Consider the following 27,799-nt stretch of genomic DNA (forward strand, 5'->3'; position numbering starts at 1 on the left):
GATTCTCAGACTGCTTTCCCTCATTCATGAAGAAGCAAGCTTACAGGGCAGGCGTGGGAACCTGCCCGGCCGCCAGAGCATCCTTCAGTTCAGATCGAGGACAGCTGCATCCCTGTCTTCTTGACTGTCTCTTAGACTGTGCTGGTTGAAGTGTCTAATCTCATTGGCCTGTGTGATAAGCCATAGGTTGGCCCCAGGATGGGATGCTCCAGGCTATAGCAACTTCTTTTCCTCACATAGCCGTAGTTCAGGCCAGCCCGAGGCTCTCAGAGATGCAGTTAGGCTTTGGAGATGGGTCGTCTGGAGATGAGATGCACGGACACCTCAGACCCTGGTTTTCTTTCTCCAGCAGGTCCCCTCCCGACACACTCAATTCCAATCCTCAGTAACGCCAGCCTCCTGCAATTTGCTGGTGGTGATGGATGTGGGGGTGGTGAGACCACAGAGGACTGAGGCAGGCTGGGATGGGGGCGTCGCTCCCCGTGCTGGTCCCACGCGGCGCAGGGAGGCGTGCACCGCATACGTGCAGCGCGTGGCGGGCGGCTCGGGCCTTCCCGAAGGCTCCAGTGGCTCGGAGCCAGGCCCAGGCGGGCCCGGGGGGCGGGAGGTGGGGACGTGGCGGAGGCTCAAGCAGGCGGAGCTTCTGACGAGGGCGGAGCCGAGAGCGCCCGGGCGACGCCGCGGGAGGTTCTGGAAACGCCGGCTGCTGCGCGTGTCCAGGTGAGCGCGGATCTGCGGGGTCGTCGTCCGGGCTGGCCTCGGGTCCCGGTGACCCGGCGGTGCGTTCTGTTCTGCGCGGAGCCGGGAGCTGGATCCGGGGTCACTCAGTCTCGCTCTCGGCGCCCTGATTCTGCACCCGCCTGGGTTCCTGTTCCCGCCCGTGTCCCTTCCCAGGGTTAGGGCGGTGAGGTCAGCGGTCTCTTCCTGCCGGTACTACTAGGCCGGACCGGGCAGGACACTTGGAGAGCCTGTCGGGTCAAGCTCCCGGGAAGGGACGGCCTGACCCCAGGGTCGCCCCCGATCTAAGGCGGAGGCACCCGCCTGGCCCCTGGCTTCCAACTCTGGCAGGAATCAGCTTGATGCCTGCCAGTTTTATGGGCTGTTAAATCAGAAAGTCTCCTCCTATCTGTCAGAGGACATCCTTGTCGAACCTCTGATGTTTTCCCTTAGTAGTTTCAGAGACCGGTGGCGATTGGCTGACTGATTCAACAAATAGAGCATTCTCTGTGCCTGGAGACTTTCAAGGACGGAGGCAGGCAGAAGGGAAGACTCAGAAAGTCCGTGTCCAGAGCACCGGCAAGGTAAGTACTGAGTTGGTGTGGAGTTTGGGCTGTGTGGACTTGATAGATGTCTGGATGCTTCCAGACAGGAGATGGGAGCCCCTGTAAACTGGAGCTGTCATTTAGGAACCTGGACTTGAGGAAACATCCTGAGTGGCCACAGGCTTGGGCCAGTATCACTTCTGTGGTACTCTAGTGGAACCACGGTAATGGGAAAGGGCTGCTATAGGGAGTAACTGTCCAAGGGCCCCACCCACAAGGAATGAGAAATCTGCTTGTGGAGGAGTCCATTGAACCCTTGCAGCATGAGCATGGATCAGGGTACTTCTGTCGTAGGTTTTTACTGGGAAGTACAGGTGGATGTTCCTGTCATCTGTGTTATAATGTGTCATTTACTGTGCTGTAGAGAGCACTGAGTTGCTCCCTACAGCAACTCTGCTGAGTTCTCAAAGAGCTAAGGAGCGTGAGTGTGAGAGACTCACTGGGAAAGGTCTCTGGCCAACTCACTCCATCCTTGCGACGTGGCTTCACTGACTGGGCCACACGCAGTGGACTCTTACCCTGCAGAATGACACGTTAAAGGCTTTTGCTTCTTGATGCAGGCCATCTGGTTACTGACACCTCATCCCACCTGTTGGAAGGGTTTCCTGGTCCTAAGAGCAGGGTCTGGGTGCACCACTTTGTAGCATATGGAGTCCTCAAGCATCCTAGACTTTGCAGAGGTCTCTTGACTAGCTCCGAGTTTATAGGGTGATTTCGTAAGCTGTTGCCTGTTCTTGAGTTTATATCACATCCACGTCAACCCAAGGTTGAGTTCCCTGCTAAGTTGACCAGGATTTCCTCTGGCTCGTATCTCTCCATTGCCTCTCAAGTGGTCCAGGGTGTAGTCTCTCGATATGGTTCTGTGCCTCAGGGCCCAGCCTCTTGGCTCATCTCCACATACAGGATGTTTAACCTTTGGATTCTTTTCTTCTTGGGCCTTCTTGTTCTCACACAAGCTTGTCCACAGTGTGGTCCAGCCAGTAGCTACGTCGCACGGATGGAGTGAGTTGCCTGGAGGTCTTATCCCGAGGATTCCTACTGACCCTCCTTAGTACTGTGAGAGCTCAGCAGGCAGGCTCAGTGACAGTTCGACCGAAGCATTGTGTATGGCCTTTGGGAGTCCCTTCTACTTTGTCACGGGCTCTGCAGAGAGTGGTTTACTTATCTACAAATTGGACTTCCCACAATGGACTGTGGGTCGGTCCTTGAATAGTGTGTGCTTGGTATCTGACTAGACAGGACCTGGGGCTAGCATGATGGGGAAGAGAGGAGGGAGGGGAGGAGCAGCTCACTTTGCCCACAGGCAGCTCATAATCTCTCTGAGATTGTTGTTTAGCACTGGAAGCTGGCCTTGGGCCCAGGGAGGAGCCCTTCGTGTGGGTGCTTATCAGTGGGAAATTGAGGACGTGCAACTCTGGGGACTGAGTGGAGTAGGGGAATTGAGGGTTTCCTTATCTTCTGAGAAAGCTTCCATTTTTGACTGCACCCTCCCACATCCTTGGGAGGGTTTGAGGCTGGACCGAAGGCCTTGGCTGACTTATGGCCACGCTGGCTGATAGTGTGCCGAGGGCTGGGGGGGTGTGTCCCTGGCTTCTGGGATCTGTCAAGAAACTTAATTTTATGCAGATGGAGGTTGGCAGCAAATGCAGGCACGTGAAAGTCCAGCAGAGCCCAGGAAAGAAGAGTTCAACTTTGAAAAAAAAACGGCCTTCAAATCCAGTCATTTAGACCTTTGACGTGCCTGAGGGGACACCAGCCTATCCCAGAGCAAAGGGGGTTGCTGAGACCTATGGCTTGTGGAGTGAGAGATAGACAAACAGTTTTTCTTCTTAGCAAGAGCAGAGTAGGATGAGAAGGTTGGACTGGACTTCTTTGAGAAGCAGGGTTTTGTTCAGATGGTGCCATTGCAGGGCAGAGGGTTTCCTGTTTGGATAGTGATTTCCCTAGCCCTGATAAGATCTGTTTGAGCCTGTTGCAGGCCAGCCTCTGCTCCAGACTTCTTGGTAAATGCTTGTTAGAGGTTGTCCGCTCTGTACCTGGCACTCCTGGGAGCCAGGGAGTGGTGAAGATCCCAAGGCCTGGTACTTGTGGGAGACTGGAATGTGCAGGTCAGAAGCACAGAAGTATAAGATATTTTCGGGTATTGGTTCTGCTCCCTGCCTTTTGCCTGGGAACCTTTTATTGGTGAGCTTCAGAGCCTGCGATTGGCCAATTCCAGGATCCCCTCCAAGTGCCGCATACTTTGGTGATACCTGTTTCCACTCTCCTGAATTGAATACGTCATCTCTTCCGGCATTCCGGGGACACAGACTTCACTCGCCTCCTGACATTTTCTTGTTTCTTCACTGCCTCCCTGTGTGGACCTTCCCCACCCCAAGAGGCACTAACTTGGGCCCACTTCAGGTCCCCTTGAGTTCCTGTGATCCTCTGACGATTGGTCAAAATCAACTCGATGATTGGCAGCTTGCTAGCATGTGTCATCTAATTCAGTTCACACACAGGACTCTCAGGTATCCGTCCCAAGGATGATCTCCACTGTATAAATGAGGAAACAGGAAGTCTAGGACTCGTCCAAGGTCACAAAGCCAGGAAATGACATTTGGAGCAAGGATTTAAGTCGGGATCTTTCTAACCCCGTGGCAAGTGTACATGGCGGGCTGTCAGAGCCGGGTCGGCTGAAGATGTGTGACGTGGCCAGTAAAAGTGAATTCCCGCTTGAATTCAGGGAACTGTGTTGTTACTTTTCGTCCATGAGCTCCCCTTTTCCTGGTCAGCTCCAAGTCCAGATGCCACGGGCTTGTATTTGGGAATCTTTGAGACACCCATGATCAAGTTTTCAATCGGAGTGCAGTGTGGCTTTGCAGTTTCAGGAGGGCACGCGTGCTCTGAGGTGACACAGTTTACTGAGTAAGATCGGATGGTGTCAGTGTGTCTTGCAGAAGGGGCCTTAGCCGGGGTGCTTAGCTTGCCCACGTGTCACGTGTCTGGTCTAGGAAGCCTTTGGCAGCCTCGGTGGTCTTTCTCTTTCAGTACTCAGTGCCTCCTCACTCCTGCTTTGTGGCGTTTCCATCATCTGTGTGTCAACCACACCATGACATAGTAACTGGAAAAGAGTAGACAGAAACAATGCTAAGCTCTCCTAAGTTCTGTGACGGACTCTGCACCATTCTACACGGGCCTTCCCAGCGTCTCATTCCTTCCTTAGTGTATCCATGCAGTATACTCTACCCGTTGCTCCTCCTTCTGTCCTTTTTAGCAAGGTTATCAGGTGGACTGTGCAGTATTAACAGTGATCGTGCTCAGGTAACCTATTCAGTAATGCCCCGGCACTGACCGTTTCATTTCGTTCATTGTTGTAATTATTACACCTTGTTCCGTTGATAATCTCTCATTGTGTCTAATTCCTAAATTAGACTTTATCATAGGTGTGTACTCACCAAGAGAGGCAGCATATACAGGGCTTGATACTATCTGTGGTTTTAGGCACGTACGGGGGTTCTTGGAATCTATTCTCTGTGGACAAGGCAGGAGTATTGTATCTGGAGCAGAGATGATTATCTGGCTTACAAGGTTTTTGTGAGAATTAGATGGTAGAAATGAAAGATCTTTGGAAACATAAACCATGGTTATCTTAGACTAGGTTCCCAGAAAACAGAGCCCGAGGCAGAGCTTAAGTGCTTAAAACTTATTGGAAAAGTGTATTGCAGGGCAGCTGGGGTGAGGGGAAAGGAGAGAAGAATGGGAAACAGCAAGGGGGTGTCTTAGCAAGCTGGTCCCTCTGCGTGGAGATTGGCTGACTCTTCAGCCATGCCGGGTCTGACCACTTCTGTGTGCAAGCTCTGTGGGGACTCCATGCCTGCAGATGCTTTTCACAGAAGGTATTTGGCGGAAGTATTTCACCCTTCGTCAGCCGTGGTTCCCTCATTCCTCAGTCTGGTCCCTCTGTAGCCCCTAGAGAGACTAGTCTAGAGGGAGTGGGAGGGGCCTGAGAATCACCTTGGGTCAATAGTGTCTTCAAGTTTAACTTGACCGTTTGTTGAGGCCTTGATGGGAACCCAGCTCAGCGTTGGGGATATGGACTGAGAGCTTCTCTGTTAGTACACTGCCCTATTATTGTAGCAGGTGGCGGTGGCACTCAGCATCCGTGTACTGAACAGAGATGATGTAAGGACAGATATACTTTACTGGACACGTGCATTCTTGTGAACAGAGATGATGTAAGGACAGATATACTTTACTGGACACGTGCATTCTTGTCAAGTCCATTCAGCTCCCATTTCTTCTGGTGACAGCCATGGGGGTGCTGCAGATCTAAGGCCAGAGAGTCCCTTTACTGACAGTTTTATGTGCTTTCTTAAATGGACACTGAGAGATGAGACTCAGGAGGACTCTTGGGAGAGGGGAGCTCGTTTGGCTTCACTGAGTGGAGATCTTTGCTCTTACAAGGCTCTTGGTGAAGGTAAATATTTTTCACATGAAGTCATTGGAGGTTTGAGGTCTTGGGTGGTGCAATGGGGCTGGAGAGGGTAGCAGGGCCTGGTCACAGAACTGCAAGGGCCCTTTGGGCTAAAGTATTTGGACCGTATCTTGCTAGCTGTGGGGAGCCAAAGGGAGGGCTTCAGCAAGCCCTGCTGCCTACTTGGTAGAACAGAGTTGGAGGGAAGCCAGCCCAGGGGTGGAGAGGTCAGAGCAGGTAGGGCCTGCATGGCTGAAGGGCATGCTACAGGTAGACCAGGGTGATGACTGAGGCACAGTGTCCAGGAATGAGACTTGGGTGAACGTTTGGTGCTTACGGACATCCATGTGCTTCAGTGGTTGGGCCACTTGGAACCTGTGCACAACTCTTTCTGGGCTGAGTACCTGGGTCCTCTCAGCTCTGCCAGCCTGGAGTTAGCCATAGTGCAGCAGGCAGGCAGTGGTGGAAAAGGAGGTTGAGGAGTCCTGTTGGGGCGAGTTATCCCTTTGCTGGGCAGACAGTATTTTGCCCTGTGCTAGGCAAGACCTGTTTGCAAACCCATGTTCAGTCTCTAGGCTGTTAAATGCTTTGTGAAAGAACAAGCTGTAGCATTTGGGCTGCAGCTGGGAGCCTGGCAGAGGGTCTTTCCCCGATGAGGTAAGGGGAGAAGCTGAGGACGCTGCTGGTTTGCAGCTGGAAACATCTTTTCATGGCTACTTGGCCAGGTTATAAATGCACTTTCCAAAGAGCAGGCTCACTGCGGGACCGCTGGTTGTGTGTCTTGGAATCACCGTGCTGAAAAACGGTGCCAGTTGCCTGGTGGGTGAATTGCTGTCGCTGGGACATTGGCAGGCTTTGCAAGGCCTCCCGACAGGGGTCCAGACTCTGGGACTGCCAAGGCCCCTTTGGAGTTCAGTTGAGAATGTCTTACTTTGTTTCCTTTACCTAGCGAACACATTGCAAAATAAATAAATACATATATATTTAAGACATTCTAGTAGAATGTCTTGTAGGGAGATCAAGAAAACAAAGATAAAAAGAAAAATAAAATCACGTCACCAAGGTTTGGTTAGAGCATAATTCTTTCCTACATGCATACAGAGGTAATTTTTTTTCCTTTCAAAACATGGAGCATACAGCATGTATTACTGGGGGCTGGCCTTTGCCAGCCTGCTTTGATCTTTCTGTGTTGATGTCCATACAGTGTTTATTGTTATCTAGCCGATATCAATCTACCGTACAACGTGTAAACTCTCTAGTTGTGTTTTGTCTGGACAAATCTGATGAAGGCTACTTCTTTGGGTGCTTGCTACAAGATAGACATTAGTCTACACCCTGAGGTGCGGCTCCTAAAAACTCAGCCGTGTTGGTGCTGTGTTTCATAAAATGGGATTTGACTGTGACCACCTCCTGGATTGTTCTTCATGGGTTTCTGAGGGCTCCTGGGAAGGCTTTTGACAGCATTGACCCCAGGAAGACACACGAATGTCTACCTTTTCTGTCCCGGGTGAGTGCTGGGTGTAGCTTTGATTCAGAGGCTGACATTCCTTATACTGTAGAGGGCTGTTGCACTTGGATAAGCGCCTCTCCTCACTTGGCCCAAGTGAGATGACTTTTTTTATATGAATCCCTTTGAGTCCGGGGCCCTGGGGTGAGAAGAAATGAGCAGATGCCCCTGCTTGGAATGGTAGCATCAATGTGGCAGCCTGAGAGCGGCTCGCCTCAGGGTGCCTTGTTCTCTGGGCCAGCAGGGTTTCCATACCTGCCTCCCCTGCCAGAACAGGACTTTGAAGGTGCTTGGTAAGTCGCTTTCTAAAGCCCATGTGTGATGCTTTGAGGCTGTGTCTCCCGGCTGGGATCTGTGGGTGGACTCATCTAAGCCAGGTAGCACATTCCAGAGGAAATCAGCTGGCATTCATGTCATAAAGAAACCTGGTTGCTTCCACCTATGGACTGTGGGTGGTATTTGAAAGGAACGGAGAGGCTTCCCGGTTCCTTGATTTCTGACTAGGTATGAGTTGTAACTGGCCACTCAGCTGGAGATGTATGGAGCCCCCACTCCATCCAGATCTGGTCTGGTCTCCTGCTTGGGCAGAGAATTGCCTCTACTCTGAAGGGCAGTTGGCTGGCCCCCGGCATCAGAGAGCTTCCCGACTCTGAAATTTTCCTACATATTTTTGGGCATTTTTGTCATCTCTGTTTTCTTTGCTTTCCATATACTAGTAAATTTCCACCTGAGCCATTCCAGAGACTTGGCTTAGTTGGAACAAGAAGAGGAAGAGCAGGCGAGGTTCAGCTGTGTGCTGGCCTTTCAGCACGTTCCGGGCTGCATGGCTGGATGGGGAGACACATCCAAAGCCTCTGCTGTGTCCTTAGGCCGGCTGCCAGTGAAGCCTGTCCCAGGTTGCGGCTGCGTCTCTCAGAACTGCGTCTATTTCTAGTCGGATGAGAAGGCAGTGGCTGGCCTCATCCCCATGTCAGCAGCCCAGCCCTAGTGTCTTGGCTGTGTGTGACTGACTCACCTTTGTATCCTGAGCACCCAGCTTGGTGCCTGGAATCTCCGGGTTGTAACTAAATACTTGTGAACGAGTAGGGAGTGGCCAGAGAAGGTGTCTCACTACAGGAAGAGCCATAGTCTGTTCGGAATTGCCACTGTGAGGCAGGTGCAGACCGGCAGAGGTCAGTTTTCCGCTTCTGCTGACTCTCTGCCAGGTACCTCAGCTTGCTTTGTCCTCTGGCCATATTATTTGCTTTCTTTGTCATTGTCTCTTCTGTGCTGTCACTTCCTTATGGATGGGATCCAGGCCCTTGAAACCTTCACCTCCGTTGGTATGTGGCAACAGGCCCCTCCCTTCTCTGTGTGGGCAACCCCTCAGTTCATATACAAAGGGAGGTCCCTTCCAGAGGCCCATTTTCACATTGAGATGCCATGGCCTCCATCACTGGGTTGGGGAGAGTGGAGCTTGCAGAGATGCTTCTCCCCCTCCTTAGATCCCGATGATCATGACACCTTGGGAACGAACTTTCCGAATTGGCTCCTCCTCCGTGTGGCTCTTGACACTTTCCCGGTGCATGTATTAGAAAGTGAGAAACACGAGCAGGCAGGAAGTCAGTGTATACATTTATAATCTTAGCAATTGGGAGGCTGAGGCGGGAAGACTGTGACTTCCAGGCCACCCTGGGCTCCAAAATGAGACCCTGTCTCCCAAAAGGAAAACAAAATAAAATGAAATCTAGGCAGGGGCCAGAAGTGAGCACACGTCCCTGGTTCCATGTCCTGGGTGATCTCAAATGCCTTATTTAGTGACATATTTGAGTGTGTGTTTATGTGTGTGCACAGCATGCATGGATGTGTCTTCTCACAGAGTCTTGCTATGGAGTTCAGGTGGCCTTGAACTTTGCTCCTCCTAACCCAGTCTGAGTCTGAGTTTCCAGGCTTATACCACCCATGTCTTTCCACTTTGTTGATCTGATCACTGTTCCTGGACACCTTGCAGGTCCCGCCCTTTCCAGTCATGAAGCTCCAGGTGTTGGTGTTGCTGATGTCCTGGTTTGGTGTCCTGAGCTGGGTGCAGGCGGAATTCTTCACCTCCATTGGTATGTGGTACTAGAACTCCAGTCTTCCTAAGCAGCCCTCAGCTAAATGCAAGGGGCTGCCACTGCCTGAGGCTCGTTCAGGGTAGGGTAGTTTAGTCATTGATTTTGACCAGTTTAGGGAGAGTGGAACTTACAAAGGCTCCCTCCTGCCCCAATCCCTGACCCCTGCACCCCAGGGGATCCCCATGAACATGCATCCTGGGAGACAGGTTTCTGAATTGGGCTCTCCTCTCTGGAAGGGCAGACTACAAGTAGCTTTCAGATCTTTTTCAGTCCCTGGCAAGAGGCTGGTTTAAGCAATGGAAATTCTCTATTCCAAGGACCAGATCTTCTCCTTTTCAACTGAAAATTAAGAGCTGATCTCCACGTGATGAGCCCTTAGATGTCCATGCCCCTATGACAGGACCAGCCGGCTGACAGTGGGAGAATGAGACTTAGAACTTCTCCTAAAGTAGTTCCCAGTGCACGTGCGCTTTGCCCAGACTTCTTGACACCTCTGCTTCTATCTTCCTGAGGTCGGGGGTCACGGCCATGTGAACGAATAGGTCCCCGTAACTACCAGTCCCTGTGATTCCTAGTTTACTGGCATGTACTTGGCAGGGGTATTCACTTCTCTCCTGTACAGGCCATTCCTCATCCATTTCTCACTGGTCCATGCTTCTCTCTGTAGGGCACATGACCGACCTGATTTATGCAGAGAAGGACCTCGTCCAGTCTCTGAAGGAGTACATCCTGGCAGAGGAAGCCAAGCTCTCCAAGATTAAGAGGTGTCCGATGTCCTAAGACCCCCTACACTTAAGTCATCCCTGTTGCTCCTCTTCCCAAGCCCGTCCAAAGTGTCTATAAGAGAAAGTAATTGAGAGGTGACCCGGGGAGTTGACCTACAGTTAACCTGTGCTCGTCCTCAGGAGCTGCTGAGTGCAGGGGTTGGGAAGCTACCATCTTGTTTTTTCCTCTTCTACTTCACACTTTTTAATTTACATCAGAGTTCCCAGCTCTTACCTAGATTAAGGGCTAGAAGTATCTAGGAAGTTACTGTATTCGTGTTTTATCATCTCTTGATGAAAGAGCCCTGGACCTCACCAGGGAAATGAACACCCTGTGTGGGTGGGTGCGGTAGTCTCTTTTTCCTTTGGTTCCGCAGCTGGGCCAGTAAGATGGAGGCCCTGACCAGCAAGTCAGCTGCTGACCCCGAGGGCTACCTGGCCCATCCTGTGAACGCCTATAAGCTGGTGAAGCGATTGAACACAGACTGGCCTGCCCTGGGGGACCTTGTCCTCCAGGACGCGGCTGCAGGTGAGGGAGAGTGAGCAGAGATCGGCTGCGTCCGTGTGCCTGTCCCTGTGCCTGTCCGTGTGCCTGTCTGCTTCTGCCTGGAGCTGTCCTTGTTGGTTTGTTTTAAAAGTGCAGTAATCATCACTTCCTGTCCTTTTGTATTGCCTCCTGGTAATGACATTTTCTAATTACACTTCAGTAATACATCTTTTTAAAACAAACTTCAGGAACGTAAAATATATCACGTAAAAAAAAAATCACGATGCCTAATCCAGTAACTCCCTGATAAACACCATTAAAATTGGGGAATGGAGAGATCGCACCATGGTTAAGAGAACTGGTTGCTCTTGCAGAGGATCCAAATTTGGTTCCCAGGACCTCTATGGTGGCTCACGACCATCTGTATTTACAGTTCCAGGTAATCTGACCCCCTCTTCTGACCCCTGCAGGCACTAGGCATGCATGGTGCAGACACACATGCAGGCAGAACTCTCATTCAGACACATAAAATAAACTTTTAAAAATCACTTTTGAAAACTATAATCTTGGGCTGGTGAGATGGCCCAGTGGGTGAAGCCCTTACCATCCGAGTGTGAGGACTGAAGTTTAGATCCCCAGAAACTGTGGCTAGCTCGGCAGATGCGTCTGGATCATTCCAGCTCTTGGGAGGCAGAGATGAAATTTCCCAGGCAAGCTGGCTAGCTAGACAAGTTGATCCATAAGCTCTGGGATCACTTGGGCACTCTTGCCTCAGTAAATAAATAGAGGGTGATTTACGAAGACACGTGACTTCTGTATACATTGACAGGCATCCATGTGCACCCACCCACATGAGAAAACACACACACACACATTTACAAACACCATACATTCAGACATACCATAAGAATCTGCTCGTGTGATTAATAACAAACGTTGTTAGTAAATGGTGCTATACATGGATTAAAGGATTAAAAACTCACATGCTTCAATTCATTCGAATTGAGTCAAGTGGGCTGAGGCAAGCTGGGGAACGGAGGCTTCGTCTGAATCTTTCCTGCCTGTGCCTTTTACAAACAAAGCATGTCTGTGCGGATTCGACATAAACGTGCTTTCAGTCCCAGCTCCTGTAGACGCAGCTAAGTGTGCCTGTGCCGTGACCGTAATGGCTGGATAGTCATTTCACAGGGATACTGCACCGGTCCAGATTTTCAGCCCTCTTTTACATGTATTTTGGGTCTGCCTCTGATTATTTTCTAACTTAAATACCTAGAAACGGTCTTTACAGGGCAGAGCATAAATGTGTTAAAAGGTTTTTCTGGGGTAGGACCTTCTGTGAGTGAAGGAGGATCGTGGTAATGGAAGGGTGGGCTTGGAGGTGGGCCACAGGATTCCCAGCCTCAGGCTGGGCTGGGCCTCTTCACGTTGCTGAATGCTGATTAACTTCAGACTAGCTGTCTCTCTGGCTGAGACTGGTTACAGCCACGTGACCAGCCGGGGTTGGGTTTGGCTGGGGGCTGGTAGTCTCTGGGGAGGGTTTGGTGAGCTCAGAGCTGCTGAAGCTACGCCAGTGAGCTCACGGCCTCCAGAAGCCACTGCCTTTCCCAGACCCCGCCCCCTTCCTGGGCTGGGTCTGCTGCTCAGAACAGCTCAGAACAGGCTGTTCTGCCTGCTTTCTGGAGAGGTAGGCAGGGAAGCCTGCATAGTTGTAGAAGGTAGATCTCTGCACTCCCGATGTCTGATCTTGTCCCTACGGCCCGCCCCATCAACATCAGGAAACGCTACGATTACCTGGAAGGTGATGGGATAGGCCCCGAGAGCAATCATTGAATTTCATCGCTGATGTTGGATGCTTGCCCGAGATAAGGGGGAACCCTGAGAGTACAGCATAGCTATTTCTAGGAGTTTTTCTTTTTTCCTGTATACTAAAGTCTTCCGAGTTCCTGACCATATAGCTGTGAAGAAGATGATGTAGCAAGCATACCCTGGCTTGCTGTGATGAGAGGAGGTAGCAGTGGGCGCTGCTGCTCTTGGATAGGGGCCAGGGACAGAATGTGTTGTAGCTCCCCTCCCAGTTCCCAGTTCTTAGGCAAATTCCAAGGCCTGAATCATTAGTATAGCAAGGCCTGCCTTCTGCTTGGAGCCCAGAAATAACAAGAGTTGTGTCTCTGGCTTGGGACCAGGGCTTATGGCCCTGGAAAAGCCACCTAGGGCCCACTTCAGTGTTCAAATCTGCTTAGGCTCTGGGCTGTGGTCTTGAGTACAAAACGGGGAACTCATACCCTGACTATTAAACTCTTATGTGCTAAGCTGTGTGCAGGGCCTTTTGATTCCAAATGAATAGCACAGGGAGGGCTAAGAAAGTTCTGTGGAGGAGCCCCCATGGAGGACTTCCTGAAGAAGGGGAGTTCTTTGTTATTGTTGTTTGTACTCTTATCTTGGTGCCGCACGCCAAATGTGTGCCACCACTGAGCCTCCAGTCTGCTGACAGCCTTTGAGGGACGGGACAGGGAAATCCCATTAGGCCGAGACCTAGTGACTGTCCGCTGGGTCAAGAGTGACCTTGTCCTCACTGTCATTTGGAAGGTTTTGTGGCTAACCTCTCAGTTCAGCGGCAGTTCTTCCCCACTGACGAGGACGAGTCTGGAGCTGCCAGAGCCCTGATGCGACTTCAGGACACCTACAAACTGGATCCGGACATGATTTCTAGAGGGGAGCTTCCAGGTAATGCAGCTTCCTTTGCTCATGTCTTCCCAGTGTCTGGGCAGGTCAGACTGGCTTAGGTGCACGTTGGTGTCGGTGCAGATCTTTTGGCTTTCCCTTCGGTGCCGGTCTTCCATGCTTCAACCCCTACCCCAACGTCTTGATTCAGATATTAGCCAAGACCTCTCCTCTGGTGTAGTAGAGAATTGTAGCTCAGGAAACTCCCCGAACATCGCACTCCCGGAGGATGGCTTACCTGCTTCCATCCCTGAGCCTCGCATTGCTTTCTGTCATGGCCGATCTGTAGACTTGCTGCTTATGTCCCACTGACATTTAGTCTGCTCCCTTTCATTCAATCCTTACTTCTCTGGGCTCTCTCCTCGAGTTCATATACAGTCCCCCTTGGCCGCTCATTTCTTGTTTATCCCCCTTTCCCTGTTCTCTGTCATCTGACTTTTTATGAAGTCTCTGTGTTTGCCCATCTCTTGGATTTCTACCCTAGACCCAATGTTCTTTTGGGCCCATTCTCCTCTCCTGATGAGGGTGCTGGGTAGTGATTTATTTTCCCTGGTTCCCACATGCTCCTGAGCCGACAGAGCCTTTATGCCTTCTGTCTGAGATCCTGTTCTTCAAACTCACCAGGAACACTGGGCCAGTAAAGCCAGCTGGTGGATTACAGGTATAACTTCAACCTCACGGTAGCATCTGGCGCCGTTCACTTCTTTCTCTCTGATGTTCTAGATTCTGGGTGCTGATCTCAGATTTTTCTCTTTTGACTCATCTGATAATTCATCCCTCGGCTTTTGTTTGTTCTTTAAATTGGCTTTTTAAATTTTTCTTGCTTAATGCCCACTGCTAGTGGTTATAAGATTTGCTGGCCTTAGGGGGTTATTTGAGACCAATATTCCCAAGGATCCAGCTGGACCTCATTCTTGATTTAAACACTACCTTACTCCTTGGGAGCCTAGGGGAGATATAGCAGAGAACCCACGGGTGGTAGGAGCTGCCTTCCTTCTTCGATGTCCTGTTACTGGTTAGTCAAGGCCCAGGCTCTTGGTATGGAGGACTCTTCTGAGCTGATAGGGAGGACTGCTCTCTTTTTTCCTGCTTCAGTCAGGTGTCGGGCCAAGCCCAACTATGAGGCCAGAAAGAGGAGGTAATTCTGGGAGGCTTTTTGACTTGTAGCTCGGAGGCATGGTTGGCGGTAGAAGGGAGCTGTATCCTGACAGCATCCTTCCACAGTGAACAGGCCCCTGGGTGCCCTGAAGGGGTCAGAGGGCAAAGGGAGTTACTGTCCAGAACTTCACCCGCTATTCACTCTGAGTCCTTCCCCACGGAGGCTCCTGGTTGCCATCCCTTGATGTGTTGCAGATCTGTGTTCCTTGTCAAGGCCTGCCTCCTGGGCTTCCGGCCAGGATAGGCCAATGCCTGTAGACATCTCAACTTGGACATTCTATAGTTTCCACAAGTTTCATATATAGTTTCATCTGTTCCAAATCGAAATTCCCATCTGGTTTTGAACTGATTACCCTTAGTCTTTATCTATTAGCTTAGGTGCAAAAATCACCTCTGCCCATTGGAAGCCTAAGCCATAACCGTAGTCTATGGATTCTGTCTCTTTAATGCCCTCTGACCCTTTTCATATCTCCAGCTTATGTGGGATAATTTTCTGTGTTATCCACTTGAGGTCAATGCTCAGCTTTCACAGTGACCCCAGAGTCTCCCTCTAGGTGGTCTTTGAGGTCCCACTGCCTCCTTGGCTTCCTTGCCTGCTGTTCTCAGCATCCTCATCCCTCTGCTCCAGTACTCTTACCCCTTCTGGGCTCCTCCCTGTCAGATAACCCTTCAGCACACAGCTTAGCTGTGGAGGACTCCACAGGGAGTTCAGGGAGCAGACACTTGAGTTTGCTTGTAGAGAGGATGCTGAGTTCTGGAAGTCATTCTTCACATTCCTGGCATTCACAAGACATGTTGCTTATGGCTGCTGGTCTTTAACATCCTGAGGCAATGTCGTCATAGGTCATCCCATTGAACTTTTGGCTCCAGTCCTTTAAAACTGATGCTGGCGTCTCTATGTAGATAGATATCTGATTAGAAAGGGGACTGAGTCTGAGGCTGGGTAAATTGCCCAGAGTCACACAAATGGTAGGTATTCAGTAAGGTCTGCACATCCAGGCCCCATCTGGGTCCAGACCACAACTTATTTATGTATGTTACACATCCTGCCCACAATAGGTTCCTGGGCCCAAAGAGGGGAGATTCAGGGAGACTTGTGGAGAGAGGAAAGGGGCCCCGTAAGTCCCCTCATCCTTGGCCTGCTGATGACTACACCTTGTGTTTGCTCTCTTGACATCCCTATCCCATGTTCCTTGAGAAACCTACCCCAGATCCTGAGCCACCAGGATGAACAGAGTCTGGTCACTGCAGTAGGGTTTCCTTCTGGGAAGATGCCCATTATGGACTTTAGGCAAAGAGAGTGATGTGCCAGCAGGTCGAGCTTTCCAGCCACGACCAATAGCACTTAATAGGGAGATTCCTGTGGTCTGCAGGGAGGTCCTAACCCTCCTTGTTCTGTGGGACCTGCCCTCTGGTTATTCTCTGAGGAACACACAGTCTTTGCCCTCCCAAGCCTCTCGTAAGCTCTGCGTCTTCCCTAGAGCTAATACTGTTTCTCAGGTCGGAACTGTCTTTGTGGTCACTTTCCCCAGCAGATGTCCCATTAGGCATGAGGCTCACTGAGCCGTTGCTCTAACATCCCTACCGGACTGCAGCCTTTGTTCTTTGTCCCCATTGGTGTCTGTCACCTGTTCCTCTTAGTCACTGTTCATGCCACTCCATCTATGTTCCCTGAGGTCCAGCCTTGAACCTTCTCTGTTCGTTCCTCCTTCAGACTCTTCCTGCATGTCATGGCCCTCACGTAGAGCTTTCATGCCGCCTGAATTCAGCCACGCTTCCTGCTTTCAGAGTTACACGGCGGCCATCTGCCCTCCAGACTATGCCGCTGACCTCAGGGCGGCGTCTGGGTGGGATTTCTGAACCCCCTCTCACAAAGCCCCTTCCCACTTGAGAGGAGGAGTCTGAGCCTTAGCCTATGAACTCTAACTTGAGCTAAGCTAACCTGTTTATGTGCGTATGATGACATTTCATGGTGCATGGCGTGAAGTCCAGGTGGTATTCTGGCTTGGGTCATGTGCCCCTTTCAATGATCCAGGCCTTTTCTAAAGTGAGCATCTCCCTTCTTAAGCCAGCATCCTTTCGGAATCCGATGGTTGTTTTTCCTGCTTCAGGAACAAAGTACCAGGCCATGCTGAGTGTGGATGACTGCTTTGGGATGGGCCGCTCAGCTTACAACGAAGGAGACTATTACCACACCGTGTTGTGGATGGAGCAGGTGCTGAAGCAGCTGGATGCTGGGGAGGAGGCCACTGTTACCAAATCCCTGGTGCTGGACTACCTGAGCTATGCCGTCTTCCAGCTGGGTGACCTGCACCGTGCGGTGGAACTCACCCGTCGCCTGCTCTCTCTTGGTAAGGGGGTTAGGGAGTTGGGGTAGCAAGGGAACTTGACTTTCCCACCTGATCGTCTCTTGGAACTAAATCAGTCCGTTTGTTACCTGGAGGGTGACGTGTGTCTTCCATGATTTCAATCACTGAGTAGCTTCTTGTACAGACTCCTCATATTAGGATGCCCCTAGCATCCTTGTGTGCATGTGCGTGTTGCTCATGTGTGTGGTACGTTCATGGGCATGCGTGTGCGAGTGCGTGTGCACATGTGTGTGTGCCATGGCACTTTTAAAAATAAGGACCTAGTGTTGTGGTGCTTGTACCACTATGCAGGGTGGACCCCTCACCATGTTAACTATAGCTTGAGAAGTAAGCTGTCCCCTACTTCCGGATTGCCGCAGTGACAGCAGTTCCAGCTGAGGTCTAAAGTGGGACTTACCATGCCATTTGTCTTCTGTATGTCTTGTGATGTGGGACAGAACAAGACCCAAAGCTCCGAGTCTCTGAAGCGCCCCGAGTTGCGCCTCTTACTAATACATGGAAATGTGGTTGCCTGGAGTTTCACAGAGCAGCGAGGACTTGGCTTTTGGCTTTGCCACTGCTTTCTGGGGGCTCAAGTGTGAGGTCAGCTCCCATTTGAGCATCCCTCAAGACCAACAAGGGTAGAGGGTTTTATAGATCCCATCAGGTGAGTTAGTAAGAGGCTTGGACAGGGCTCAGGACATCCTGGTTCTCCTCCTGTGTGGAGAAGTCACTGAACATCTCTGGGACTCACTCAGTCTTGCTGTCCTGGAGAGTGACGTAGAAATCCTGCTGTGGTGGTTGCTTCGGATACTGTGATGCCCACCAGAGCTGGGACTCTTCTATTTTTAAATAAAGAGTCGTGGTATTTAATTAATTAATTGTGTGCGTGTGGTGGCGGGGAGGGGGTGTCAGTGTACAAGTGCCACAGTGTACCTGTGGTCAGAGAAGAACTCTCTCATCTCTTGTCAACTTGGTCCTTTCTTTTCACACCGCATGGGTCCTGGGAACTGAACTCAGGTTGTCATGCTTGGCAGCAAGCACTTTTACCTGCCGAGCCCTCTGGCCTGCCTTGCAGCCCTTCTCTTTCACCAGTATCTCAGCTTGCTAGACCTGGCTACACTCTGGGGAATGGGTTTAAATAGCTACAGCTAATGACAGGGAGGAGGCAGAACTCAGAACACGAGGGGCCTCCAGGAGGCTTGAGAAGGTTTCCCCTCCCCCCAGTTACTAGCTAAATGTGCTTCCCCTGTCGCTGGAGTGACGAGCCCAGGTTAGGTGCTGCAGCCAGCAGAGCGTAGCATACCAATGGGAAAGAAATGGCTCGCAGGGCAGTCTCCGTGGATGACCTCACAGAAGTCTGTGGTTTTCTTTCCCTTTTTCTAGACCCGAGCCATGAACGAGCCGGAGGGAACCTGCGGTACTTTGAGCGGCTGTTAGAGGAAGAAAGAGGAAAATCATTGTCGAATCAGACGGACGCTGGACTAGCATCGCAGGAAAACTTGTACGAGAGGCCTGTAGACTACCTGCCCGAGAGGGACGTGTATGAGAGCCTGTGTCGAGGGGAGGGCATCAAAATGGTGAGACCTGGGATGGGGCTGGTAGTCAGGCTGGGGTTCTGAGCGCTGGCTCTGGGCAGGCAACGTGGCAGGTTTCACTGCCTGTTTGCATTTTTCTCAACGTCAGCTGAGGCTGGAAGGTGGGCATTTGCTGATGCACAGGGCAGGGGGTTGCCTCCTTGGGTGTTAAAGGGAGAATTACCGCCCTCCCAGGGCAGTATTTATGCCCCACTCACCCCAGTGTGCCTACTATCATCTGACTCATTGGTTTGAAGAAAATGATGGGTGTGGATGTATCTCAGGTCCCAAGGGTAGCCGTGGTGTAAATGACATGTAAGACTCAGTGATGAACAAAGGCAATACTTGCTGGGGTTTGGTATCTGTGTCCCTGGCTTTTGCGAGCCATGGGTCCCACTAATCCTTCCATATCCATATGAGGGAGGCTCTCACCTTTCCTGTGCCCCTGACCAGCTCTCAATAGTTTCTGTGTGGAAAGGCGTCTCCTCATCCATAGTGCTTCAGACCTATTCTAATCCCCATGAAAAGGGTCATGGAGTGCCCTCTGCCACAGGGAAAGAGGTGATCTTCTAAGAGAAGGGGAGCTGCATGGTTTGGGTGACGTCACTTCCTGCTTTGGTTTTTTTCTGTGGAGAAGCTGACGCCAGTCTTGGTCATAGAGAGTGAGACCAGTGTATGCAGACAGCGGGCTGTGACTGAGGGTAAGGACTCACTCTGCTTGGGCCTTGTGCTCTGTGCTCCCCAGACACCCCGGAGGCAGAAGAGGCTTTTCTGTAGATACCACCATGGAAACAGAGTGCCACAGCTCCTCATTGCCCCCTTCAAAGAGGAAGACGAGTGGGACAGCCCACACATCGTCAGGTACTATGATGTGATGTCGGACGAAGAGATCGAGAGGATCAAGGAGATTGCTAAGCCCAAAGTAGGTGTCTCTGGGGGTCCTGCTGGGGCTGCATGGGGTGGGGGTGCAGGCCCTCCTGCTGCCTCTGTGTCGAAGTTTGTCCATCCCCCACTCTCACCAACAGCTGCATGAATCCATTGACAAGCTGCAGACTCAGCCTGACCTTGAAGGTTCATGGCCTGGTGGGGAAGGAAAAGTAGGGACCCAGAATAGATAGACATAAGCTATGATAGCAGGCCATGTTGGGAATGGGGCATCTCAGTGACAAGTACCAGTTCACCTGATTGAAAGGCTGGCATATGGGTCGTTTTTCAGGAAATGCATAGTTGTAGAAAAGAGAGATCCCTGGAGCTCCTGATCAGGGCTACAGTGAGTGGTGAGGGCTGGTGTGAGGGGTGAGAGCTGCAGTGAGGGTGAGGGCTGCAGTGAGGGTGAGCATTGCAGTGAGGGTGAGGGCTGCAGTGAGGGTGAGCGCTGCAGTGAGGGTGAGGGCTGCAGTGAGGGTGAGGGTTGCCGTGAGGGTGAGGGCTGCAGTGAGGGTGAGCATTGCCTCTGGCATTTTATGTTTATGAACTGTTGTCTGTTGCAAAGACTCCAACTCATCTTCATCTTCCCTTGAGAAAATGGAGAAAGCTGGCCTGCGTGGATCAGAGGTGGTAGAAGTTAATCCTTTTTTGGGCTGACTTTCTTGGGTTACCTCAGTAAGACTGTCATCTCTAAGCAAGGAAGGTGTTGTTTTATCTTTCCTAATACTTATAACTCCTTCACCTTGACTGTCTTATCGAGCTGCTATGGACATGCGTGTCTTGTTTCTGAGTGTCGTGGAAGTCCAACTGGTATTTCTGCCATGCACACCATTGGCTGTTGGTTTTGTATATATGTCAGGTTGATAGAATTACTCTTGGATTCCAAGCCCATAGATGATTTGATCCCATTTAATCTCTTCTGAAGAGAACTGGGGACCGCCATTTCCCCCATGTTCTCCTATCACGGGTGAAGGAGAGGGAGGAATTAGCCGGCTCCTCTGGTCTTTGGCTGTAGTAGAATTGTAGAGGCTAAGGTGGCCAGAAGCTTTGCTCAGGGATAGACCTAAGATAGGTCCTGTAGTAGCCCTGAAGCCTTAGAACAGCCTTGGTTTGAAGACCTAGCACATCTGGAGACAGAGTCTGTTGTTGGTATCATGGATGTCACTTAGAGTCAATCTAGTCAATGTGTATGGACAACTGTAACCAGGGCTCATTTCACTTCCTGGGTCAGTTCCAAAGTCCTCTAGAGAAGAAAACTATTTTCCTGGTTTCTAGATGAGAGAGGCCCTGTCATGCCAAAATCTCCAGAGATTCCTTACCTGCCTTAGTTAGTCTTGGACATTGAACATTCTCTGTGCACATGTGAATCCACAAACGGTGTGAATCGGGAAGGTGGTTGGCATTGGGATAACTGTGTTTTGAACAGGAGTCATGTGACAAGCATACACATTGGCCGTCATGCGCTGACCTCTTCTTTCCAGAGGCCAGGACAGACAGATGCTATTCTGGCTTTGAAGTGGGGCCAGTGAGCTTAGCTTGGCTTGTGGAGAATGCCTGGCAGCTGTCTGTGAGTCCCCGGTCTGCTTTCAAAATAGCCCCGTCTGTCCCCAGGGCAGAGCACAGCTGCCCAAAGTCTGTTTTGGGCACTAGGCCAGTGCCGAGGCTCCAGTGTTTGCACAGTCTAGTGGCAGGGACAGCCATCCACTAGGCTCAGAGAAGGACCGTAAACAGGAGCCTGGGGAAGCCATCTTCCCTGGGTATGCTGGCTGCCATCCTCACATTAGAATGTTATGAGGCGAAGTGACTGGATGGGTCAATTTACTTCCTGACCACACTTCCATTATGGCTCCTCTTCTCCGTCCCTCTTGCCACCTCCTGTCCCAGGCCACTGCCATCTCTTGCCCTGACCCTTGTTCCAACATTCAGGTCTTTTTCTCATTCTGCTCTCTTCTTTGTTAGCTTTCCATAAGGTGGCACAGTAGTCCTTCTGTTGTGACCGACCATCTCTCCCTTGCATAAGGCCTTCTCTATTTCAGGTTGGCCATGAGATGGCAGCAGACCCTGGTCTCTGCTTCCCTCCAGTCTGTTCTCATCTCACTACATGATGGCGCCTCATCCTGTGGCCAGTGCCCTTTCATCCTGGGCCTTCCCTGCTGCTCTGAGACCTGGTACCCTAACCTGGACATGCAGAGGGGCAGGGTCCCAAGGAGGAAGGGCCAGGGGGATCAGAGTTAAAGAAGATAGAACAGGCAGGCTCGGGAGGTCTTGAATACGATATGTCTTGTGCCACACAGCTTTTTAAGAAGTTCAGCATCTTATATGCCGTTCCCAAGGTATACATGGGACAGCACCACAGAAAGGCTATCACACAGTAGGACAAAGTCAGCAGGAAGCTAATCAAGCAGTGTTGCACAAGGGGAATACAGGGTATCTCAAGGGTGAGGGCATCAGAGATGAGCACACCATTTTGAGACTGACAGTTGTGGGCCTTTAGGGTGGGAAGGGTTTGGTTCTTAGGACCCAAAGCATCAGCTCCCCAAGGCCATGGTCCCAGCCAATTACTGAATCCTCCAAGAATCAGACATTCCTTCCATATATGAGGGCCTCAGAGAGTAATGACTTGGATCAGCCCGGCTCTCAGCAGTATCCATCCATCCACTGCAACCCTTAGGCTGCACTTCCACAGGACATTAAAGCTCACCCATGAGCTTTCAGTAGTCTGCTACAATTACCTGGCTGGCTTTCTACTGTCTCCACTTGACTACGTTATATGATGCCTTGGTCACACAGTAGGCACCAATCAAATAATTATTAAAAGCAAGAGTTGGCAATATTCTGTTTGGCTCATCTATAGTTCTGCCTCAACATGTCTGTCCTCACGGAGCCCACATCATGTGAGCCCATTAGGACAGTCCACACCACACCCTTGCTGTAGGCAAGTCTATCCCTGCTGGTAGTACTTGCTAAGCCTTTATAGCAGACTGGGCGTTAAGGTAGAAGGAGGGATGGTGTGTGTGTGTGTGTGTGTGTGTGTGTGTGTGTGTGTGTGTGTGTGTGTGTGTGTGTGTGTTTACCCATAATCCCTAATGGGTGGCTTCTGCGTTCACATACTTCAGATTCCTGCTGTTGTCTTTGTTGACTCTGGGAGAGCCCCAAGGGACTAGAAACTGTCTCCTTGCTGAGCCCAGCAGGGCGGGAGGCACAGCAGACAGTACTTAGATAGCTTCTCGGCAGAAGGGTGGGAAAACTTGACCAAGTCAAGAGAAGCTTCAAGTGGAGGCTCAGAGATGGCCCAGTCTGAGTGTTGTGGAATCCTCAAAGCCCAGACTGTGCTCACGCAGTGTGGCGTGGGCCTGTCAAGGAAGGCCTGGTTCAGGGGAGATAAATGTACGAACCAAGCAGAATTCATAAGCCTAACAGCATCCTCCTGGTAGGTGAAGGGTGGGTAGTGAGCGAGGAGGGTGTGGTAGCACAGGAGAGTGGAGACTAGACTGCAGCACCGTGGGAACTTGGCTAGAGCCATTCTCTGCAGCTGCGGCTAGCCCATCTGGTCTCAGTGTTCTCTGGGGAAACACCAACACCAAGAAGGATGACTGTTCTCCCGTTCTCCCTTTCAGCTCGCACGAGCCACTGTGCGTGATCCCAAGACAGGTGTCCTCACTGTTGCTAGCTACAGAGTTTCCAAAAGGTGAGCAGTGGGGTGGGGTGGGGCGGGGTAGCTGGTCAAGCCCGACTCTGGAGCTTCCGGGTAAGGACGCAGGAGCATGGTGACGCCAGTGTATCCAGCCTCCGCAGCACCCCCTCGCTCTCTAGCATTTACCCTGTGTTGCCCATTAGAGCTGGCCTTGACTGGGCTGAGGACGTCATCTAAGCCTGCCCGTGCCTTTCATCTTTGCTCTTTTGCCCAGCTCCTGGCTAGAGGAAGACGATGACCCTGTTGTGGCCCGAGTCAACCGCAGGATGCAGCACATCACAGGGCTGACGGTGAAGACTGCAGAGCTATTGCAGGTGGGCTGGTCCTGGGGACCACAGGCCTTGGGAGGGGTTCTGCTGGGCGAGGTGGTTTCCCAAGGTGCTCGGGCTGTGTGAGAAGGCTCACCTTCTCCGTTAGTTCTTTTCCTAATTAGAGGACCTGACAGAAGCCGACTGATGGAGGAGAAGTCCGCTTCAGCTCACAGTTTTGGTCTACCATGGGGAGGCTTGGAAGTAGGAGCTTACAACATAGCTTGTTCGCATCTTGCTGAATCAGAAACCAGAGGGCTGGCCAGAACCAACAGTAGACACAGCCTTCTTGGCCCATACCTATGGTCCACTTCTGCTACCCACGTCCCAGATTCCAGCCTCCCCAAACAGTACCACCAGCAGGGGAACATATGAGCCTTGAGTTCACATTCGCAGCATCTGCACAGAAAGCCGAGCGTGGCTAAGCGTTTTGCTGTCACCTCAGCTGCCATGGAGAATACTGACAGGGGACTTACTGGATGACAGCTTCCCTTCAGGTTCATCGTGTCGAGGATGGAGGGTGGAGGATGATAGAGTGGGCATGTGGCATCCTTCTCTGGCCTCTCATGCACACGGATGTGTGCACACGCCACCATATCCATATACCACATGCATACAGTACACACACGCGCGCGCACACACACATACACAGCTTGGGGCTTGTTCTCAGGCTTAGGGAGATGCTATCTGTGGAGATTTGGGCCGCTCTGGGGCTGTTCAGACTGATGACAGACGTGATGTCCTAATCCCTCTCCAGGTCGCAAACTACGGAATGGGGGGACAGTACGAACCACACTTTGACTTCTCGAGGGTAAGGCTCTAATGGTCTTTGGAGGGCTCTTCTCTGGCTGGTTTGAGAAGGTTGGAGCTTCTAGAAACATTTCAGCTCCCACGGCATCCCTCCGCCACCTACCAGGTGAAAGGGAAAACCTCTTTGCTGCCGGCAAAGCATCCGCAGAGCCCAGCAGAGCCTGGTTGTATCCTGCTGCTGTGCGGGTGTTTGGCTTGATAATAAAGCCACAGACCTCTCTAGGTCCCTGCGAAAATTTTTCTTGCCTCTTCCCCCTCCCCGTTGTTGTGTTCTGGCCGGGGATCCCTTTGTCATCCTGTCCCATTCCTGGCTTTTCAAGGGAAGGCATACTTATTACCTTCCCCTGTCCCTTGGTCCCAGTCCTCTGGGTGTCGGGTAAGTTAGTTGCAAACTTGGATAAAAGTTGTTGTCTGTTGCAGCGACCCTTTGACAGCGGCCTCAAAACGGAGGGCAATAGGTTAGCGACGTTTCTTAACTATGTAAGTACTGGGCCGGGCACTTCTGTTCACTCTCACTTAATTTTATAGAGCGATGAGCGAGATGCTTTCAAGCGTTTAGGGACTGGGAACCGTGTGGCCACATTTCTAAACTACGTGAGTATGATGCATGTCCCTGATGGGCCCCGTGGAGACCCTGGGGCCACAGGGCTCCTGCATCCCACCCCATCGGGGCTCAGCATCAGCCGCTGCATAGTGGATCCTCGGGTCCCTTCTCGCCTAGAGTAGAGATGGTTGGCTTTGGTTCCCAGCGGTGTGCTTGCCTTTCTCCTGCTCCCTGGCTCCCCGCCCCTAACATTTTTATTTTATTATTATTTTTTAGCTGTGGTAAAATATACATAACATAAAAATTACCATCGTAACAATTTTATGGTGTGCTCTTGGCGATACTTATTAAACCCATCCCTGATGTGGACCGTTTGGCATCTGTTACCATAACTCTTCTCGCCTCATAAAATGGAAACTCTGTTTCTGTTGAGTATTTCCTGAGTTTCCACCATCACCACCACCACCATCCTGCTTTTGGAGACCACATAAACCTCATCCAAGTGGACTCCTGGAATTGTCTGCACATGTCACTGACTGGTTCCCTTAGCCCACTCTCCCTAACAGATGTCTGTGTTGTAACTGGTTCTGCTTCCTTTGGATGGACACAGTGCTACTCTGAGCTTTGGGGATGAGAGCCGAGGTGGGCTCTGTCCTGGTGGTGGAGTGCACAGGAAGCAGGGAGGGGCTTTTAAAAGATAACCGCCTCTGTTTCCTCAAAGCATGATTGGCAGCTTCCCTCCTGCTGCCTGGCCCATTTACAGGCTGTCAGTTTACCTTTCCCGGCTGGAATAGCCCACTCTGAGGAAGCGTAGTCAAGGGACTGAGAAAGAAAGCTTATTTATCCTCTAAGTTTCAATCATGTGCTAGAGGTCTGTTCTGCACACACACTGCTGAGCAGGTCCCATTGTAACCCCTGAGATCTGACATGGGAGACTCACTGGAAGCATGGGAGAGAGTGTTACTTGGTTACCATGGAGACAAACACTGAAGAGTTTGCCCAGGCATGGGGTTTAGTAAAGGCCTCATTTAGGAAATAGCATGTCAGTTATGACTCGAAAGTTGAAAAAAAAAAAAAGAAAGTTGAATGGAAATTTGTGGAACATTTTTTTTTTTGGCAAAGAGGAGTGTGTGGGGGCCTGGAGGAGAAAGTGTCTGAGATGCTGGGAAACAGACAAAGGTTAGTGTATCTGGAGACAGAGGCAAGTGTATCTGACTTGGAGACTCTGGATTGGAACCCCAGTGCTGGGGAAGCCACTGGGTCTTTTCATCTTTCTTATCAGGAGTCCGCTGAGTGCCTGCCTCTTCAGTTAGACTGCTGTGTGTCATACTGGGAAATTTCTTAGCTCTAGGGGTCCCCCCTTTTTTTTTCTTAGCTTTTTATTACCTTATAGGCTATTTTTATTATCGCATAACCAAACAAAACAAACAAAAAACAAAAAAAAAAACGAAAACAAACCAAAACCAAAAGAAAACAAAAAACACTTCAAGTAAAAGTGTAATTTAGTTTTTAGTCTTACCACAGGGGAGGCAGAATGGCATTCTGGGAAGATGAAGGTATGATTAGAACAGCTAAGGCCAGAAAAAATGGCCACACGGGGAAAAGGGTGCTCTTGAAGTTGGAAGTCACGGGGAACTCCTGTGTGCGGAGTAGTGTACTGAGTACAGTGGCTTAGGCAAGGCCCAGGCTCTGGGTGAGGGCTCAAGATGGGGTCAAGGGAGGCATTTATTTTCCTTCCTTCCTTCCTTCCTTCCTTCCTTCCTTCCTTCCTTCCTTCCTTCCTTCCATGTGTTTATAGTGTATGAGTGTTTGCCTGCTCACGTGTGTATATGTATTGCATGTATCACATGCATGCATGGTGCCCACAGGCCAGAAGAGGACACTGGATCCTTGGAATTGGAGTTAGAGATGGTCGTGAGCATCCATGAGTGCTCTTACCCTGGGTTGTGTGTAAGAGCAGCAAGTGCTCTTAACCGCCGAGCCATCTCTCTAGCTGAAGATAGTCATTTTCTAAATCGGCTTGGATTGCTCCCATTCAAGGACAGCCTGAATGTGGGACTTCTGGGGGCTTTAGCACTTGGCTATCCAGCCATAAAGGCTGTCCTGATGAACCGCACTGATCCAGTGTCGTGTGGGAAGTCTTTCTTGACTGAAGCTAGCCGTAGAGCAGAGCCTCCAGGCCATGCTCCTCGGGCTTGCACTGCCATCCTCAGCTAGAGGGGCCAAGCTCTTTGCCTTATGTTCCCAGATGAGTGATGTTGAAGCTGGTGGCGCCACTGTCTTCCCCGACTTGGGAGCTGCGATTTGGCCCAAGAAGGTGAGTGTGACCTGGTCCTTGTCCCCCCAGTGCCACTGACTGTCAATGTGATGTACCTTAATCCCTTCCCACCTGCACCCTGAACTGTCCCAACTTCTAACTAGGGAGAAGGGATGGTGAGGAAGACCCTTCAGGGTAGGTGGGTCCCTAAGCTTCCTTCCTTTTGAAGGATTGGTTCTTTTTAGGAAACTTCCATTTCCAGAGTCCTAGAGCCCCATCTCCCAAACCCAGGAAAGGAGGGGCTCTAGAATCTTGGAGCAGCTCCTTGTGCCTGATCTTTAGGATGTGCTGACAGCTCATCTCTTTCCCAGGGCACGGCTGTATTTTGGTATAACCTTCTTCGGAGCGGGGAAGGCGATTATCGAACGAGGCACGCGGCCTGCCCTGTGCTTGTGGGCTGCAAGTGGGGTGAGTGGCTTGAGGGGTAGCGTTGACGGTGCCTCAGCCTGGCGGTGGATGGTTGGCCTTAGGTGCAGAGGTAGAGACAACAGCTAACTGCTTTCAGTTCTGTACATCGTAAAAGGTTTTCTCTGCTGTGTGTACACCCAGCCAGAGCTGCCACAGCTGGCTGCCAGCACTCAGCGATGCTCAGAGAGCCGAGGAAGCTTGGACTGCGTAAGCACCATAGGCCCAGCATGGCCTTCCAGAGGAGTGGGCTCTGGCAAGGGTTTCAGTGGAGCATAGAGAGAGTTGGAAGTACAGAGGAGACAAGGTGTCTTTCCAAGGCAAGCAAGACACTTGTGGCTGCAACTAGCATTTTAGGTCA

The 27,799-nt window shown here is 51.1% G+C and overlaps 1 protein-coding gene across 9 annotated transcripts in view; it reads left to right on the forward strand.

Annotated features, from left to right (window-relative positions):
* The first annotated feature begins 654 nt into the window (after positions 1–654).
* The window catches only part of P4ha2 (prolyl 4-hydroxylase subunit alpha 2), a 28,848-nt gene continuing 1,703 nt past the window's right edge, over positions 655–27,799 (forward strand). The window contains exons 1-15 of one of the 9 annotated variants that reach the window (NM_001399543.1): positions 655–909; positions 1,171–1,301; positions 9,276–9,375; positions 10,046–10,142; positions 10,520–10,671; positions 13,216–13,353; positions 16,620–16,859; positions 18,243–18,436; positions 19,179–19,355; positions 22,978–23,048; positions 23,269–23,368; positions 24,120–24,173; positions 24,593–24,652; positions 26,965–27,033; positions 27,345–27,441. In NM_001399543.1, the coding sequence (NP_001386472.1) occupies positions 9,294–9,375; positions 10,046–10,142; positions 10,520–10,671; positions 13,216–13,353; positions 16,620–16,859; positions 18,243–18,436; positions 19,179–19,355; positions 22,978–23,048; positions 23,269–23,368; positions 24,120–24,173; positions 24,593–24,652; positions 26,965–27,033; positions 27,345–27,441 (1,531 nt within the window). In that variant the 5' untranslated portion in view covers positions 655–909; positions 1,171–1,301; positions 9,276–9,293. Of the gene's footprint in view, positions 910–1,170; positions 1,302–9,275; positions 9,376–10,045; positions 10,143–10,519; positions 10,672–13,215; positions 13,354–16,619; positions 16,860–18,242; positions 18,437–19,178; positions 19,356–22,977; positions 23,049–23,268; positions 23,369–24,119; positions 24,174–24,592; positions 24,653–24,700; positions 24,767–26,964; positions 27,034–27,344; positions 27,442–27,799 lie in introns of all 9 variants that reach the window. The other 8 variants (NM_001399542.1, NM_001399540.1, NM_001399539.1 and 5 more) reach the window with 8 other exon arrangements.

Source organism: Rattus norvegicus, chromosome 10 (genome assembly GCF_021556685.1).
Source record: "Rattus norvegicus strain SHRSP/BbbUtx chromosome 10, alternate assembly SHRSP_T2T, whole genome shotgun sequence".
NCBI lineage: Eukaryota > Metazoa > Chordata > Mammalia > Rodentia > Muridae > Rattus > Rattus norvegicus.